The following is a 17,339-nucleotide window of genomic DNA, read 5'->3' as shown; positions in this document are numbered from 1 at the left end:
GCGTGTATGGGGTGAGGGTGGATGAGGGTGAGGTGTGGCGGGTGGTGGGGGGAGGAGAAGGGGTAAGGGGCCCCTGGCCTTTGATTCTGCGGCTGTTTTGCCTTTGCTGACCGAATTGAAAGCCACACCGTAGGAGGGGGAGGGGGGGGGGAGGGGGTGGTCACAGCCGGAGGGAGGCCTGGCGGAGGCGCACGATGGTAGGTACGGATTATGAAGAGGAGCAAGAGTGGGGAGGGGAGAGGCGGCCATGGCATTGGATTCAGGCTAGTCGTCCCGATGGTGCTGCACCATGCACTTCATCATGAATCATCATGAATCATGATGGTGGCGACATGACCGACGACCACCACCACTACCACCACCACTACCACCACCACTACCACCACCACTACCACCGCCATGAAACAGCCCCCCACCACCACACACACACACACATACATACACACACACACACAAACCCTTGGCAGTGACCACAACCAAAAGACACGCCCATCCATGGCAATATGCCATCATGCATCCATATTACCCTTCATGAAGATTGCCTATGACCGACAGCCACGGTAGCCACGGCAGCCATTGGACGAAACCAAGTTTGGAAGGTGTCAGAGGGTCTCATACTTGACGGCGAGAGCATCAGAGTACAAGGGTAGGGTTCTGTGAGGGGCAAGCGAGGGAACGACATCGTGACCTGTCCCAATCTAGGACACGGCATAGGTGTACACGTTATCGACCTACAACTCGACTTGCTGACGACAACATCGATCAGCGAGACATCATGGCGCTCGCTCATGAGGGCTGGGTCGTCGCCGCTGGTGACGACATGTTCGCCCAGCTGACGCCGTTCACGAAGGCTGCCGGTGAATCCGGTTCGGCACAGGGCAAGGAATGGGCGGCTCTGGCTCTGGGTGAGACCCATGGCGTGGGCATTACTGCAGATGGATCCGTATATCAATGGGGTGACGACATGACTCATGGCATCACACGCATGGTTGCCCTTGAGACGCTTGTGGTGGCCAAGGTCTCGCTGGGCTCGGAGCACTACATCGCTGTCACTGCTGATGGCGGCCTCGTTGCCTGGGGTCGCAACGACGTCGGCCAGCTCGGTCTTGGTAAGGCCACACCAGGCGCGGTCTCCAAGCCGAAGCGCGTCCGCCTCCCGCGTGTCATCGACGCCATCGCCGCTGCCAACTTCACCCTCGCCCTCACCGACGAGGGCACCGTCTTTGCCGCCGGTGACAACACAGACGGCCAGCTCGGCATCGGATCGACCAACAATGCGCCGGCGTTTGCCTCGGTTGCGCTCCCAGTCGGCATCGCTATCGTCGGCATCGCCGCAGGCGCCTCACATGTTCTCCTCCGCGACTTTGATGGCTCAGTCTGGGCCGCGGGCGCCAACCGTCACGGACAGCTTGGCCTTGGTACGTCGGCGCTTGGCCGCGCCGCCAAGTTCCCGTCACGAGTCAAAGGCGTCTCCGACATTGTCGCTGTCGCCGCCGCCGGCGATTCCTCGGCCGTTCTCGACGCTTCGGGTCGGGTCTTTACCTGGGGCGCCGGCGCCCGCGGCGTCCTTGGCCAAGGCTCCCTGGCCGATGCGCCGGCCCCAGTCGCCATCGCCGCCTTTACTGCTTCTATGTCGTCGATCGCCCTCGGCCCCTCCGCGCTCTTTGCTATGGAGGCCGAGTCTGGCGTGGTCTGGGCCTGCGGCTCGACGTCCCACGGCCAGCTGCTGCTCGACGAGGCTGTCGTTGACGACGGCACTCTGGTGCCGATGGAGACCTGCAAGGACGACACTGGCGGGAATGACACTACCCCGCCCAGCGCAGCAGCGGAAGACGCTGCCAAGTTCATCCTCACTCCGCGTCCTATCCCCGAATCGCCGTCGTGGCGCGTTCACGGCATGGCGCTTGCCGCTGATGTGACGCTGGTGGCGTGCCGAGGCGACGGCGGTGCAGATGCAAACGAGCAGCCTTCACTCACTTTTCCGGTCCTCACCCGCGTCAATTTTCAGGCGCTCTCGTGGGCTGCGCTCTCGGAACTCTCGTCCGAGACGCCGACGCCCGAATATGAGCGAAAGTTTCTGGAGGAGCTCCGCGGCGCCTTTGCTTCGCCGCCGACGCTCAACATGTCGTTTGTGGCGCGGGAAGAGGGAAGCTGTAGACACGAACTCGATCTCGATCTGGCGACAACGTTCTTCGAACACATCAACACCGCGCCGGTCGCGTCGCGGGTCCCGATGTCGCTCCTCGCCCACGTCCTCCGGCTCTGCCGCTCACTCCGTTCGCTGGTCTCGGACTCGCCGGCGTACTCGCTGAGGTTTCTGCACCTTGTCGGCCTCGCCATTGACGAGCGGGCTGTGCTCGAGTCGCCGGCGTCGTATCTTGATGCGATCGGGCAGTTCTGCAAGGTCGTGGCAGGCTTGCCGCCCAAGCTGCTCGACAGCTACGTCGAAACGCTGGTGCTGTACCCACAGCGCGCGTTCCAGCGGCTTGTTCGCATTGTGATTGCCTCGTTTGACGGCATCCTCTCGCCATACACCCAGAGGCAGGCGCCGGCGCGCCCGATCAAAGCTGTGCTTCCGCGCGCCGTCCATGAGGTGCTCGCCATGATTGCGGTGCTGTGGCAGGCCAACGGGCTTCGCTCGCAAGAGGCCGAGTCGGCGCTGGCGGCTCTTCCAAGCTCAGCCTTTGAGGCCGCAAGCTTACGGCCATCGCCAGACGCGCTCTCGCTGTTGGCCAACCACACGGTGGCGTACACAGGGGCTAAGCGATCTGCGACTCGGCTCGGAGCCACATCGTTCAACGTTTGCAAGACGCCGTACATTGTGCCGCTGGCGTCCAAGACTGCGCTCCTCCGCTCCGAGTTTAAGAACCGGCAGAACACAGCAGTGCAGCAGGCGGCGCTGGCATCGCTCTCGATGGGCAGCCCGGTGATCGAGCCACCGGCGCTGCACCTCCCGATCCGGCGCGACTTTATGTCGCTCGACATGATCAACTTGCTCAAGGAAATGGGCGACGAGATCGACGCTGACCCGGGCCTCCCGCTCCGCATCCAGTTCACCGAGGAGGAGGGCATCGACGACGGCGGCCTCACCCGCGAGCTCTTCACCACTGTGGCGCACGAGCTCTTTGCTGACACCGCCGGCCTCTTTGTCGTCAACGCTGCCGGGTACGTGACCATCGATCCGTGCCCGACCCGCGAGCTGGACGACTACCGGGCGGTCGGGCGGTTTGTGGGCCTGGCACTGTATGCCGGTGCACAGCTCGGCGTCCACTTTCCGCCGCACATGATGCGGATGCTGCTCGCGGAGCTGCGCGGCGAGCCGTCGCCGGCCCACGAGTTTGGCCTCCGCGAGCTGAGCGAGCTCGACGCCCAGCTCGCGCACGGCCTCCAGTGTCTGCTCGACTACGCCGGTGACGTCGAGTCGACCTTTTGCGCCAACTTTACGCTGCGGCTCGAGTCGCCGTCGGGCACGCGTGAGGTGGAGCTGCTGCCGGGCGGAGCCGACATTGCGGTGACGGCGCTCAATCGCGACACTTATGTCTCCAAGTACGTGGAGATGGTGCTTGCCGGCGCAGTGGCCGAGCCGTTTGCGGCGTTTGTGGCCGGCTTTGGCGCCACGTCCAAGTTTGGCTCGTCGACGCTTCTGCACGTTCTCTCGGCCGACGAGCTCGCCGAGCTGCTCTCAGGCTCCGACACGATGGACATGGAGGCGCTACGCAGCAACACACGGTACGCTGGTGGGTACACGCCGTCGTCTGGCCCCGTCGCTCGGTTCTGGGACTACGCCCTGGCTCTGAGCCCGGAGCGGCAGCGCAAATTGCTCAAGTTTGTCACCGGCTCGGACGTGCCGCCGCCCGGCGGGCTCGGCACGGTGCCGTTTGTCATCCAGCGGGCCGGTGGCGAGACGTCAGAGGCATCGCGGCGGCTGCCATCGGCACACACCTGCTACTCCATCCTCCTCCTCCCGCCGTACGAGACCGAAGACGAGCTGCGCGACGCGTTCGACCTTGCGCTCAACTCGGCGCCGGGCTTTGCGCTGCGGTGACGCTGAGGCAAGGCTCATGTCCAGAACGGCCACAGCGGCGCAGTGTTGGGCCGGACAGCGTACTGGTTGAGGATGACATGGTCGTCGAGGTCGACGTACGACTCGAGCCAAAGCAGGATGCGCGAGCGGGCCCGGAGGTGCGGCGTCCGCACAAAGCGCTCGTAGCAGACGACCGCAGCAATGGTGACGTAAACAGCAATGAAGACGTCGACCGAGTAGTGGAGGCGGGTCGAGACGATGTAGTAGAGCGAGAGCGTGGTCGGGACAACAATCCAGTACTTGAGCGCAAGCGCAAACGGGCGCCAGGCAATGCGCTTGAGGTAGGCAACAGGGCCGACCTGGATGGTCCGGTGGTAGCGGATCCAGAACAGAGAGGTCATGACAATGACACACGAGTGGCCCGAGAAAATGAGGTCGCCGCAGGTAATGACTCCGAGAGGGAAGAGCATGCGCAGGCCGCGGACCCAGATGTTGCCACGCTCGACCGAGTCGGGGTGGAAATCGCAGCGCGGCGACGGGTCCGGCAGCTGCGTGAGGGTGATGGTGAGCGAGCGGATGAGGTTGACGCAGCCGTAGATGGTCCAGAACCTCCGCGAGACAATGGTGGAGATGGACGAGCAGGTTGTGATGTACAGCATGAGCGCCACATGGATGCCGACGAGGTAGTCGGCGAGGACGGGAAACGCAACGAGGTCGACCATGTGGAAGACGACATCGTCCAGAACGGGTACCACCGGCCGCGACCGATCCGAGAGCTCGTTGCATATGTTCATGACGTACGACGCAGCGAGCGTCCACAGGAACATTAGGTAGCATCGCAGCGAGCCGAGGACATACGGATCCGACGCCAGATACGCTGTCCGCAGCGACGAGACCGTCTCCACGCCCATGTCCACCGAGGCCTTGACCGACAGACTGCGGCCGTCCTTGAGCGACTCACGGATCTTTGTTGTGATCCGTGACGAGATGCCCTGTGGCGTCCCACGCTCCGGTCGTCGCATCGTCTCTCCTCCGCGGGTCAAGGGCGAGGCCTGAGGCGAGGCCGACGGCGTGGCCATGGTGTGGATCAGCCGAGGGGAACGGGGGGCGAGGGAGAGGGGAGGGGGGAGGGGGAGGGGGAGGAGAGGGGGGCGGAATGTGGGGAAGGGGGGAGGGGGAGAGGGGGAGGGGGGGGGGGCACTGGAGGAGTGCGGTGAAGTGGGTTGTGGGCGGGGTGGTGAGTGCGGGAGTGGGGAGTGGGGGCTGTGCTGGGAGCTGGGGCTGCCGGGTCAGGGAGTGGGCGGCTCAAGGCGGCAGGTCAGGTGGGAAGGGTGAGGCTGTTTAATCACACAGACTTGAACATGTGGCCAGAGTACGGCCAAGGGTTAGCCGATGAGTAGAGGCGGCCCTTGTAGGAGATGGCACCAGCGACAGATGACGTGTCTGAAACCGAGTTGATGGACTCGAAGAGCTCAGCATTGTTGTTGCGGTAGATCCACATCTGGAAGAGAATGATGGACGACTCGAAAAGGACGCCGATGGTGCCGACGAGAAACGACGAGGTGGCGGCCCAAAAGTGCGACGACTTAAAGTCCGGGCCGGTGAGCAGGACCGAGAGCGCGTAGCAGGTGTTCGCTGAAAACGTCGAGACAAACATGATGGTGGAAAGGCCCTCGGTCCGCTTGCGCTTGGCGTTGAGCAAGATCTGTGGGATGCGAGCATAAAAGTAGAGCAGGCCCGAGATCCACGCAACGACAATGCCGATGATGTACTGGATGTGGCTCCCGCTGGATGCGATGAGGCAAGACTTGCCCACGGGGGCGGTGGCGTTGGTAGGCGCGGCGGCAGCGAGCAGGATGCGGCCGGGCACCATGTCTGCGGGCTCTAGAGCCGAGCTTAGATCTGACGTCGCAGGCAGAGCAGCGGCAGGGAGGAGAGCACCGGTGGAAATAGTGAGACCGAGGACGAGTGCCATGACGGCCACCGATGCGGCATGAGACGACGACGAGTAGGGATTGAAGGCCGGCGAGTCCTGGATGAGCGAGCGCGACTCGAGAGCATCCTGATCACGCTCGGCCTTGTCCTTGTTGTACGCGCGGATGCGGTAGTAGGCATACTGGGAGATCATGAGGGTGTCCATGGCGCAAAAGTAGATGGCGGTGTAGAGCTGCATCGGCAGCTGATGTGTGTAGATGCAGCCGACAAGATTGGCCACATCACCGAGGACCCATGCGGCGAGGAACTTGAAGGAGAGAGCCTCAACACCACCATTGCGATAGTTGCGATACAGCTGTGGCGCCTGTGCGTAGAGCCAGATGAGGATGTTGGCCATGCCGAGTAGCAACGCCGCCTGCTCCAGCGGGCTGTACGCGCATGCCCGGAACACCACTCCCATCCACTCTACGTATCGTCGTCCGTCCTTGACTGCCGGCGTGCACTGGCACATGTTTGTGCAGTGCGGTTGTTGGCTGGGGGAGAGGTGATCCCCTCTGCCACAGCCTCCTCCTGTCTCGTCCTGCACGTGACCATCGCACAAGCGTCTTTGCGTGCTGGTCAAAGACCTGGGAGAGACCTTCGTCTGGAACGAAGTGATCAGACATCCCAATTGGTTTGGGGGCGCGGTGGTGGCCATCGTCATACATGCCCGCCCACTACTGAGGGGTGCGGGTGATGATGGTCATCACCATGGTGTAATCTGCCGGGGGGGAGGGGGGGGGAGGGGGGGGGAGAGGGGAGGGGAGGGGAAGTCATGGCCAAAGTGAGCCGGGGCCGATGGGTATGGGTGATGGCGATACTGGAAATGGGGCTAGTGTGGGGCGTGTGATGGCCGTGAGTGTGGTCGTGGATTGCGTAGCTGGTGGTGGGTGGGAGCTAGGTGGTGATGAAGGTGGGCTGATCGGGCGAGCTCACGGAGGGTGGGGTCTGGAACGAAGCGATCAGACATGCCCAATAAGTGACCTGACGACACATCCGCGACCTAAGAGCAGACCCATCCAGGATGCTGCAATCGGTGATGGTGGATGATGAGGTGTGTGGTGGAATCGGTTGATCGTCCGAAAAGGGTGGGGGTGGGGGGGGGGGGGGGTGGCGCCAGCCGCCATCAAAGCGGGTCAGCCGACAGGCCACACCACAGCCGCTCCCCCATTACGGGCAGACCCCGAGACCACCACCACGGCCAAAGCCAAGGCCAAGTGCTGTCTCTCTCCCGAGATCACCAACCACAGACCCACCCCGTTCCTACCTACCTCCCCCGTGCTCTTTCCCCAACCCTAACCCCATACCCATGGAGAGCCCCGAAGCGCAGGGCTATCGGGTGGTGGGGCGTGTCGGACGAGGCGTGTCGGGAGTGATCTGGAAGGTCCGCAGGCAGAGTGATGGAGCTGTGTTTGTGATGAAGGAGATGGAGATGAAGTTGTTTGGTGCAAAGTCGGCCAAGCATGCCATGTCGGAGGTCTCTGTCCTCGCCTCGATGGCACACCCCAACATCATTGCCTTTGAGGAGGCTTGGACTGATGACAATCAACTGTACATCGTCATGGAGTACGCCGCCCGAGGGGATCTTGCCCGAGAGATCTCGCGCAAGCTCCGCAAGCACGCCGAGTACTACACAGAGGCCAAGCTTGTCAAGTGGTTTGCTCAGATGCTCCTCGGTCTCAAGCACATGCACGACCGCAAGGTCCTGCACCGCGACCTCAAACCGGGCAACATCTTTCTCGCCAAGGACAAGACCATCAAGATCGGCGACTTTGGCGCAACCACCATTCTCTCCCGCGCATTGTCCAAGGCCGAGACCACCGTCGGCACGCCATCGTACCTCTCGCCCGAAGTCTGCCGTGGCAAGCCATACGGGCCCAAGAATGATGTCTGGGCCCTCGGCGTCGTCCTCTACCGCCTCGCCACCTTTCGCTTCCCCTTTGAAGGTTCTACCCTCAAGTCGCAGATGAAGTCCATTGTCAAGGACCGCCCGCGCGCCATCCCGCGCCACTTTTCAGACGCCTTTGCCGGCCTCATCACCGCCATGCTCCGTAAGGACCCGCATGTCCGGCCCTCGGTCGACGACCTCCTCACTGCGCACCCCAAGGTCGACGCTGTCGCCCGCAAGCTCATGTCCAAGGCCGCCTACCGCGCCGCCGCTGAGCCCAGCGCATCAGCTTCCAGCCGCAGCGCACGCTCCCGCTCCCGCCCCCGCTCCCGCTTCCGCAAGGCCAAGGCCAAGCCGCCGCACTCGCGCGGCGATCGCGCCTACGAGACTCTCGAGGCCATGTTCCGCCGCCTCGTCCAGCAGCGCGCACGCCGCAAGCTCGACGAGCTCAAAACGCTTCAGGCCGAGCGCGCCGCCCTCGGTTCATCGTCATGCTCTGGCTCGTCATCAGCATCGTCGTCGTCATCGTCGTCATCGTCAGGCGCGGGCTCATCATCAGCCTCGTCGACAGCAGGCGCGTCGACCACCGCGGTCGACCTAGAAGACCTTGAGGCCCATCCGCGCGACAAGTACGAGCTCCCACATGATCCGCGCGAGGACGACATGTCGTGGCGGAGGCTGCCCCTCACTGACGCCGAGGGCTACATCGCTGCTGTCCGCTCACTTCGCATGGAGCACATGGAACCCGAGGTCCGCCTCGAGGCCACCATCAAGCTCGCCAATCCCGAAGACCACTCAATGTATGTCCGCCACCACAAGGGCGACCTCCTCCCGCGCAGACTCCTTGACAATGTTTCATCGCCTACCAAGGAGCAGCGGAGGCGGACGTCGGTCCTTCACGCCGCCTCGCGCTCGCGGCGCCGCTCGTCCGACTCGTCCGTTACCGCCACTGCCACAGCTGCCGCCACCACTACAGGCGGCACCTCGTCGTCCTCGTCGTCCTCGGGCTCTGGCTACAACTCTAACTCTATCACAGACTCGGACTCGTACACGCTTTCGGCCTCGACTTCTTCGGCAACGGTGACGCTTTTGTCCCGCAAGCCGCGCCGCGTTCGCCGCTCGACCCACACTTCGCGCTCCTCGGCCTTCCGCCGTGTCGCCAGCTCGCAGTTTGGGAGTGACAGCATCGAGAGCCGCCGCTCGCGTACGGGCCTGCGCGCCTCGGCCTCCATGTCGGGCCTCAACAGGCTCGCCATCGAAAAGGCGCGCAAGTCCTCGAGACGCTCGCCGCTCTCGCGCTCGGCTCGCTCATCAGCCCGCTCGGCTCGCTCAACCTCGCGCTCGACCTCACGCTCGACCTCGCGCGTCCGCGTGCGCAAGCCGAGCAAATCTCGGGCAAGGACCTCCCGTTCGGCCTCGGGCCGGCGCTGAAAGCCGTGCCCGCCGGCTACTTGCCACCCTCGCGACGCCAGTGCTCCTTAAATGACAAGCCTCGGCCGCGGTCCCGAAGCGGACGGTGCTTCTCAGAGGCTTTTGAGTGAGGCCCCAGGATCGAGACACCTTCGGCGCGCGCATACGCCTCCCAGTTGGCCTCGGTCCCAGTCACCTGCACGCCCGTCACCAGCGACGTGGTCATGGTGGCCAGCGTCATGGCCTTGATGGCATGCTCCTGCAGCATGGACTCCCACGCTGTGAGGACGGTACCCAGCGCACCAGGCTCGTAGCGAAGCGGCAGATCCTCGAACTCGACGTCGTAGAGGACGAGAGGGATCTCGGATGCCATCAGGTACTGCGGACGACCAGACGACTCGGAGGCCGACTCGAGGAGCCAGGTGACAATGTCCGGCGACTCGTCGCCGCGGCCGACCATGAACAGGACCGCCACCATGCATCGAACTTGGTGCCAGAGAAAGGCGTAGCCCTTGATGTGAAAGTAGTAGCCCTTGTACCGCTTGGTGAACCGCGCGCCAGAGGCCTCGGCCTCGCCCTCATCGTGCGAAAAGGCAGGCACAGGCACAATGTCAAACTCAAGCACATCGCGCACAAAGTTGGACACGTTCTTCCAGTCCATCTTGCAAAAGTTGCGAAAGTCGTGCCGCCCAACCAGCCGCCGCCCAGCCTCGCGCATGGCGTCAAGATCGAGGTCGTCGGCGGTGAAAAAGTAGCGGTACGTCCGCGTCAGCGCAGAGAACCGCGCGTCAAAGGTGATCGAGACCGGCGCCCACGCCACAACACGAATTCGTGGCGGAAGGACCCGGTTGAGAACGTGCGCGTAAGGAATTTCGTCGGCCTCATCGTCCGAAAGCTTGGCCAACGCGCTCGCATCCGACGGCACCGCCACAATGCCAGGCCCGCTCCGCAGCTTGGACCGAACCCGCAGGCCCACAACTTGCCCAAAGGCAGACACGCCCTTGTCCGTTCGGCCAGCCCGCGAGTATCCGGCCTCTTCCAGCGACGGCACAAGCTTGGTCTTGATCAGCGCCGCAAACAGATGCTCCTCCACCGTCTCGCGCACCTCGACCTGCCGCGCCAGCCCGTAGTAATCCCATCCGAGGTATGCCACCTTGAGCGCCACTTGCCGCACTGCAAATCGGTTCCACACAAACGCCCGCCCGCCCTTTTGCTTCTTCTTCTTGCTCTTCTTGCTCTGCTTGCCCGTCATCGCCGCGCCGCCCGCGTTCGCCGCGCCGCCCGAACTCGCCGCACCGCCCGAACTCGCCGCACCGCCAGCAACCTTGCGCTTCCGTTCACTGTCGCTCCCCTCTCCATCGCCTCCGCTGCCGGTCCCCGATCCAGCGTCGTTGCTCAGCAGTTTGCGCTTCTTGCGGGCAGTCCCGGCGGCGGCGCCCAGAGCCGGGAGCACAGCAGCTGGTCCGCCCGCTGCCCGGACGGCAGCCAGCTCAGCGTCCCGCTGCTGGAGTAGTGCCACCAGTTCGTCCCTCGAGCACTCGCCGTAGTTGGCCATGACTGGGTGCGGGGCGTGGGAGAAGAGTGGTGCTGCCGTTCGGCGTCGGCGTCGGCGCGCCGGCAAGTGCCGTGTTGGTCCCTTGAGCTGTGGGCGGATCCCGAGGTGGTGGGCGGTGAAGCGAGGTATTAGTCCCGATCACAGGCGATAGTACGTATCAGATGAGGAGAGTGGAGAAGGAGGTGGAAGGTAGTGTGCTTTATGTCTTGAGTGAGGTGGGAGACGGAAGCGAAGGAGCGACGCAAAGGCTGGAGGTTGAGGATGGGCGAGGGGACGGCGGGATGGACTCGAAATTGTAGATCACCGAAAAGGCGGGTGATGTTTACTATGTCACCGCAATGGCTTTGTTTGTGGACGAGCTGTTCAAGCTGAGCTGGACGTGGCTCGCACGCGTTGAGACGCTAGATGGGCGGATGAAGAGTGGCGACGAGCAAACAAACAGTTTAAGAGCAAGAATGTGCGAGTTACTCGGCACGCTGGATCGGCTGCTTCTCCCGGAGCTTGTCGGTGACCGGGACAGTCTCGAACGGCAGGCCAAAGCACGGGCGCTCGATGTAGCGGCCAGAGCCCTTGACGCCGGAGAACTCACCAGCGGCCCAGTCTGCGACACCGTCAGCGATGACGGCCTTCCAGACGAGGCGGCCGGCGCAAACGGTAAAGGCCGGGACGCCGGTGACCTCGCGGCCCTCCCACGGGTTAAAGTCGACCTTGACGTGGTGGGTGTTGACCGAGATGACCCGCTTGGCGTTGGGGTCCATGACGCAGATGTCAGCGTCCGAGCCGACGGCGATGACACCCTTGCGCGGGTACATGTTGAAGATGCGCGCGGCGTTGGTCGAAGTCACAGCCACAAACTTGTTGACGTCGATGGCTCCCTGGACTACCATGCGGTCAAAGAGGACCGACATGCGGTCCTCGATGCCGGCAGTTCCGTTGGGGATCTTGGTAAAGTCGTCGGCGCCCATGGACTTCTGCTCGGTACAGAAGGTGCAGTTGTCGGTGGCGGTGGTGTCGGCGACGCCGGCGGCGAGCGCGTTGATAAGCGCGTCAGGGTTGCCAGCCGGGCGGAAGGGCGGCGACATGACGTAGTGCATGGCGGCGCGCTTGTCCTCCTGGAAGTAGACCGAGTCGTCGATGGTCGCATGGCCAGCAAGCACCTCAGCGTAGCAAACCTGGCCGGCGGCCTTGGCGCGCGCCACCACGTCCATGGCCTCCTTGCACGAGACGTGGACAATGTAAACCGGCGTGTTGATGAACTCGCCGGTGCGGAGCGCACGGTCGGTGGCCTCCGCCTCACACTCGACAGGGCGCGACCACGGGTGGCCCTCGGGCCCGGTGATTCCTGCCTCGAGCATCTTCATCTGCCCGCGGTACACCATCTCGCCGTTCTCGGCGTGGACCGTGCAGAGCGCGCCGAGCTCCTTGGCGCGGGTGAACGAGTTGTACAGCGCCTCGTCGTCGAGCATGAGCGCACCCTTGTACGCGAGGAAGTGCTTGAACGACGCCACACCGCGCTCGCGCGTCAGGATGCCCATCTCCTCCTCGACCTGGTCCGACCACCACGTAATCGCCACATGGAAACCAAAGTCGCACTGTGCGTCTGCAGCCCACTCCTGCCACTGGTCAAACGCCGCCAGAATCGACTGGCCGGGCGACGGAATGACAAAGTCGATGATCGACGTTGTGCCGCCGCACAGCGCGCCGCGCGTTCCGGTCTCAAAGTCGTCGATCGCCACCGTCGACATGAACGGAAGCCGGCAATGCGTGTGCGTGTCCACGCCTCCGGGCATCACGAGCAGACCGGTCGCGTCCACAACCTGCGTTCCCTCGGGGACATCCAGGTCGAGGCCCACGGCAGCAATCACACCATCCACACAGAGCACGTCCGCACGGAACGTCTGATCCGCGTTGACAACATCTCCGCCCGAGATAAGGAGCGGCGGCGCAGGGGCAGTAGTATCAGCCTGTCCCCCCCCCCCCCAAACCCCCAACCCCAACGCATTCGTACCGTTTGTGTGAGTGACGTGACAAGACATGACATTGATGCAGAGGATGGTACAGTTCAAGGGATAGTCGGTGTGACCATGTCCCCCCCCCCCCAAAGCCACCCGCCGAAAAAAGTGAGTCCTAAAAAAAAGGTGTCCAACGAGGCGAAAGGTAAGAGAGGACGCCGACAAGGGAAGCCGGGGCAAGCGGCAGGGTATGGGCGAGGCGAGCAGGAGGGGACCGATTGCAGAAGGTGGTGGGATAGTTATGACACAAGCAAGTGGAGTATGCTTGCTTGCGTGTGTATGCGAGTGGGTAGGTCTCCTGGTGGCTTTCTGCATCCAGGGTGGCGAGGTGAAGGTCATGGTCTTGCGCCCTCCTGACCTCCCTCTCGTCGCCGACGCGTGTGATCGTTGCCACGCAGCCCAGACGTAGCCAGCCCCGGCTGCACGGCATGCAGAAGAGACTCATGAAGACCACTGCGGGGAGAGCAACTCCAAAAGAGCAACCCTACGTACTCGTTCTCCCACAGCCGTGTTCTTCTGGTCCTCGTTAGCCCCTCCCCCCCCCCCCCCCCTCCCCCCCCCCCTTCACCTCCTGAAGGAGCATACCATGTTCGTTTCTTTGATGTTGTTGAGTGGTGGCCAGCGCCAACGATTGGTGTCTCGCGTGCGACGACGGACGATTGTGGGCGGATGATTGTCGACTCGGGCGGGCACATCGTCGCGATGGATTCAAGTCATTTTTGCGGGTTTATGCTGTGGAAATGTGCAGGAGCAAGAGCAAAGTGTGAGCTGGAGATGGACGGCTGTGACGACGGAGGCTACGGGCCATCAGCTACGAGCGCGCGCCGTTCTCCTGAAGGAGCATACCATGTTCGTTTCTTTGCTGTTGTTGAGTGGTGGCCAGCGCCGACGATTGGTGTCTCGCGTGCGACGACGGACGATTGTGGGCGGATGATTGTCGACTCGGGCGGCGCACATCGTCGCGATGGATTCAAGTCATTTTTGCGGGTTTATGCTGTGGAAATGTGCAGGAGCAAGAGCAAAGTGTGAGCTGGAGATGGGCGGCTGTGGCGACGGAGGCTACGGGCCATCAGCTACGAGCCATCAGCTACGAGCGCGCGCCGTTCTGTGGGGCGGAGGCTGCCTGGGTGTACGGCACACCCATGGGCGAGATGACGAGGTCGCGCGGATCAAAGCCGCCGTTCATGCGGAGGACCTGCTGCTGAAGAGTGGCCGGAAGGAGGGCGTTGGGGTTGTCGGCAAAGCGGCCGACGGCGGCGATGCGGGCCTGCTCGATGGTGGCCTGGACCTCGAGCTCGCGGAACTTGAGGTACTCGGGGTTTTCGGAGAAGATCTTTGCCATCTTGAGGGCAGCTTCAGCGGCGGCGTTTGCGCGGACGATTTCGGCCTCGGCTTCGAGGCGGGCAATGCGGAGCTCGGCCTCTGCGCGCTTCTCGCGCTCGACGGCGGCGACGACGGCGGCGTTCTCGGCCTGGATCACCTGGGTCTCACCCTGAATGCGGACGCGCTCCTGCTCTGCCTCCATCTCGCGGCGGGAGCGGGCCGACTCGGCCTCGACCTTTGCGAGCTCACGCTCGTCGCGGACGGCAGCGATTTCGGCCTCGCGGCGGGCAGCATTCTGCTCGCGCGAGAGCTCGGCCTCTGCGGCCTCTGCGATCTGGGCCAACTCCTGGCGCTTGAGCTGGGTCTGGTGGTCGTGCTCGCGCTGGTTGCGCAGTGCCTGGGCCTCGTGCAGCCGGCGCTCACGCTCAATGCGGTCGGCAACCGGGAAGCGGAGGTGGCGAACCTCGATGGAGAGGAGGCGGACGCCGACGGCTTCGCCGGCAGCGCCAAGCGCGGGGCGAACGTGGGCCTCAAACTCGTCAAACTTGACCAGCCGCTGCTGCTCGAGCTCCGACTTGCAGTAGCTGCCGATCTCGTCCTGGACGAGCGAGTCGAGCTTCTCCTCAAAGTAGTCGAACGGGTCCTCAAAGGCCTTGCACTGGCGGACCCAGAGGTTGCCGTCGCGAAGCCGCCACTGGAGCTGGAGCTTGATCTGCGCCTCCTCGACGTCGGCGGTGAGGTAGACCTTGACGTCGGTGGTGCGGGTGGTCATCTGCGAGTTGAGCCAGTCGATAAACTTCTCGTCACGGCGAACGGCGGTGACGCCCTCGCCGGTCCGGACGTGGCCGTCACCACGCTGGACGGCCCAGACGTAGCCCGGCTCGGCACGGAGGAACTGGACCGAGCCGACCGAGATGCGGAAGCCGGCGCCCTCGCGGTCCTCGACTCGGCGGTCGACAAGCTCGCCATCAATCATCTCCTGTGACTCGCGGATGATGTTCTTGAACTCGAGGTCGCCCGGCTCGCGGAGCGAGACAAAGTCCGAGAGGTGGTTGGGCGTGCGGATGATGTACCGGCCCTTGCCGATGATGTGCGACTCATCGCCGATGTTGAGGACGGCAACCTGGTCGTCGCGCAGGTGCGCGTACGTGATGTCGCCGTGGTTGAGCCGCCCGCCGGGCCCCGGAATGGGCGCCACGGCGTGCGAGGGGAGCTTGCGCCCGAGGCCGATGCGTGTGTACGAGCCCGGGCGGAAGAACATGGTCCGCGAGGCGTTGTCACCGAGGCCGACGTGGCCCGGAGGGACGCGCTTGCGCTTAAAGTACCGCCGGCGGCCCGAGTAGCTGGAGACCAGGTCGGGATCGAGCCGGATGAGGCCCTCGAGCAGGCCTTCGTGCTCGTGGAGCTTGACAAAGTGCTCCGACTCTTCGACGTCCTCAACAAAGTCGAGGTTCTCCAGCGGATCGTCCGGGTTCTCCACATCGGCCACGGTCTTTTCGGCGAGCAGGCGGCGGGTGATAGCAGCCTGCGACTCGCGCGGCTTGGACGTCATGACATCATCGGACGAGTCGGACGACGCGCCCGAGGAGCTTGACGAGCTCCCGGCCCGGGCCCTTGACGAGCTCGCGGCGGCCTCCTGCTGTTCTTCGGGGCGGACACGGTTTGCTGACGGATTTCCCATGCTTGTGCAAGATGTTGTGTATGGAGCGATGTGTATGAATTGAAGGTTGTTGATGACGGGTGGTGTGGGGAACTCGAGGTGTGCACGATGGTCAGAATGTGTCCGTTGGCTTTTTCTGTGTTTTGTTTTTTCCCATGATTCTTGGTATGAAGCCATTGATTAATGGTATGAATGGCTATTGATTATGGGTGACCATTGATTAATGGTATGAATGGCTATTGATTATGGGTGACCATTGATTAATGGTATGAATGGCTATTGATTATGGGTGACCATTGATTAATGGTATGAATGGCTATTGATTATGGGTGACCATTGATTAATGGTATGAATGGCTATTGATTATGGGTGACCATTGATTAATGGTATGAATGGCTATTGATTATGGGTGACCATTGATTAATGGTATGAATGGCTATTGATTATGGGTGACCGTGGTATGAATGGCTTGTGACCAAGACTGAAGAAACAGCCGCGCTATCCATGATGGTCACTAGGCAGGCCCGTTGTCATGGCTGTTTCAGGTCATTTAAGGATATCAGCAAGGTACAGCACGGCACGATGTGTGCAACCACCTTTATCGCAGCCAGGGGCAGTGGCAAGGGCAGTGGAGTTCAATACAGCCACCGCCGCTGGAACCAGTTGTGGAAGCAATCGCCCTTGTAGACAACAGGCGTCATGTACGAGCCCGGCCAGGCACCAAACTCCTTCTGCGAGACGCCATGCGCATCGGCCGGGATGTAGATGTCGTGGCCCGGCCATGCCTTCCAGGCCACCGCCTTGAGCGGAAAGATGTCGTCCCAAGCACGCTTGCGGTAGGCGACGTCGTCGTAGGCGGTAGAGACAACGCGCGAGCCGTCGGCGAGCTTCTCCTCGCGCCAGAACCAGATGTCCATGTGCGGCGAGTTGAGCGGGTTGGCGCCCTCGTATGGCATGATCTGGATGGCGTCGCGGTCGTCCCAGACAGCATACATACCGGCAGCATTGATAGCAGCAATGAGGGCGGCAGGCCCATCGTCTGGAAAGACTATGGAGATGTCTGTGTCGTGGTCCCACTCGTTGATACTCTGCCCGCGGATGACGGCGAGCAAGGTGGCGTAGTCCATCCAGTACGGCACGTTGTGCTCCTCGAGCAAGGTGATGACCGAGCGGGCGATGAGGATGGTCTCGTCATGGTAGCGGGCTGAGACAGCACAGCGGTAGACCGAGTAGTACGCCTCAAATACAAAGAACCACGCAATGGAGAGCCACATCAGCAGCAGCAGCGCCTTGACCACCACAGGCGGAATGGCAGCCAGAGCCGTGACCACCGACGGGCAGCGAGCGCCCAAGCCATGGCTCCTCCGCAGCCTCCGCTTGGCCACCACCACAGCCCCAAACACTCCTGCAAAGAACAGGAACGGGTTGTGGTCTGCGTATGCCTTGACCGTCATTGCAGTCGAGTCTGTCTCCTTGCCCTCCCCCTTCCCCCC

At 62.8% G+C, this 17,339-nt stretch overlaps 8 protein-coding genes across 9 annotated transcripts in view; 2 read left to right on the top strand and 6 right to left on the bottom strand.

Moving 5' to 3' along the window:
* Positions 1–634, bottom strand: part of AMSG_08812 (uncharacterized protein) — a gene marked incomplete at both ends in the record, with an annotated part of 3,021 nt that extends 2,387 nt beyond the window's left edge. The window contains one exon of the mRNA XM_013899123.1: positions 619–634. Coding sequence (XP_013754577.1) covers positions 619–634 — 16 coding nt within the window. The remainder of the gene's footprint in view (positions 1–618) is intronic.
* A 141-nt stretch (positions 635–775) lies between these two features.
* On the top strand, positions 776–3,797 carry AMSG_08811 (E3 ubiquitin-protein ligase; the record flags this gene model as incomplete). Its single annotated transcript, XM_013899122.1, has 2 exons — positions 776–3,649; positions 3,687–3,797. The coding sequence occupies 2 exons, from the start codon at positions 776–778 to the stop codon at positions 3,795–3,797; spliced, it is 2,985 nt and encodes a 994-aa protein (XP_013754576.1).
* Positions 3,798–4,059: 262 nt separating this feature from the next.
* Positions 4,060–6,356, bottom strand: AMSG_12201 (uncharacterized protein; the record flags this gene model as incomplete). Its single annotated transcript, XM_013899146.1, has 2 exons — positions 4,060–5,016; positions 5,376–6,356. 2 exons carry the CDS (start codon positions 6,354–6,356, stop codon positions 4,060–4,062), a joined length of 1,938 nt encoding a protein of 645 aa, XP_013754600.1.
* Positions 6,357–6,468: 112 nt separating this feature from the next.
* On the top strand, positions 6,469–9,382 carry AMSG_08808 (NEK/NEK1 protein kinase; the record flags this gene model as incomplete). The annotated part of the gene is made up of 2 exons (XM_013899121.1): positions 6,469–6,484; positions 7,360–9,382. The coding sequence occupies 2 exons, from the start codon at positions 6,469–6,471 to the stop codon at positions 9,315–9,317; spliced, it is 1,974 nt and encodes a 657-aa protein (XP_013754575.1). The 3' UTR covers positions 9,318–9,382.
* Positions 9,365–10,851, bottom strand: AMSG_08807 (pseudouridylate synthase; the record flags this gene model as incomplete). The annotated part of the gene is made up of 2 exons (XM_013899120.1): positions 9,365–9,408; positions 9,447–10,851. The coding sequence occupies 2 exons, from the start codon at positions 10,849–10,851 to the stop codon at positions 9,365–9,367; spliced, it is 1,449 nt and encodes a 482-aa protein (XP_013754574.1).
* A 428-nt stretch (positions 10,852–11,279) lies between these two features.
* AMSG_08806 lies at positions 11,280–13,742 on the bottom strand (the record flags this gene model as incomplete). Of its 2 annotated transcripts, none has more annotated exons than XM_013899118.1 (2): positions 13,710–13,742; positions 11,280–12,815 (listed from the first exon to the last, which is right to left on the bottom strand). In XM_013899118.1, the coding sequence occupies exons 1-2, from the start codon at positions 13,710–13,712 to the stop codon at positions 11,316–11,318; spliced, it is 1,503 nt and encodes a 500-aa protein (XP_013754572.1). In that variant the 5' UTR covers positions 13,713–13,742. The 2 variants fall into 2 exon arrangements, with proteins under 2 accessions (XP_013754572.1, XP_013754573.1); XM_013899119.1 differs by lacking the exon at positions 13,710–13,742 and adding an exon at positions 12,860–13,407 and having other exon boundaries at positions 11,316–12,815.
* A 208-nt stretch (positions 13,743–13,950) lies between these two features.
* AMSG_08805 (uncharacterized protein) lies at positions 13,951–15,867 on the bottom strand (the record flags this gene model as incomplete). Its single annotated transcript, XM_013899117.1, has 1 exon — positions 13,951–15,867. One exon carries the CDS (start codon positions 15,865–15,867, stop codon positions 13,951–13,953), a length of 1,917 nt encoding a protein of 638 aa, XP_013754571.1.
* Positions 15,868–16,385: 518 nt separating this feature from the next.
* The window catches only part of AMSG_08804 (uncharacterized protein), a gene marked incomplete at its 5' end in the record, with an annotated part of 1,666 nt that continues 712 nt past the window's right edge, over positions 16,386–17,339 (bottom strand). Inside the window, one exon of the mRNA XM_013899116.1 lies at positions 16,386–17,311. Coding sequence (XP_013754570.1) covers positions 16,482–17,311 — 830 coding nt within the window. The 3' untranslated portion in view covers positions 16,386–16,481. The remainder of the gene's footprint in view (positions 17,312–17,339) is intronic.

Source organism: Thecamonas trahens (assembly GCF_000142905.1).
Source record: "Thecamonas trahens ATCC 50062 unplaced genomic scaffold supercont1.48, whole genome shotgun sequence".
NCBI lineage: Eukaryota > Apusomonadida > Apusomonadidae > Thecamonas > Thecamonas trahens.
The sequence above is the reverse complement of the archived record's forward strand: the minus strand, read 5'-3'. Positions and strand labels throughout refer to the sequence as shown.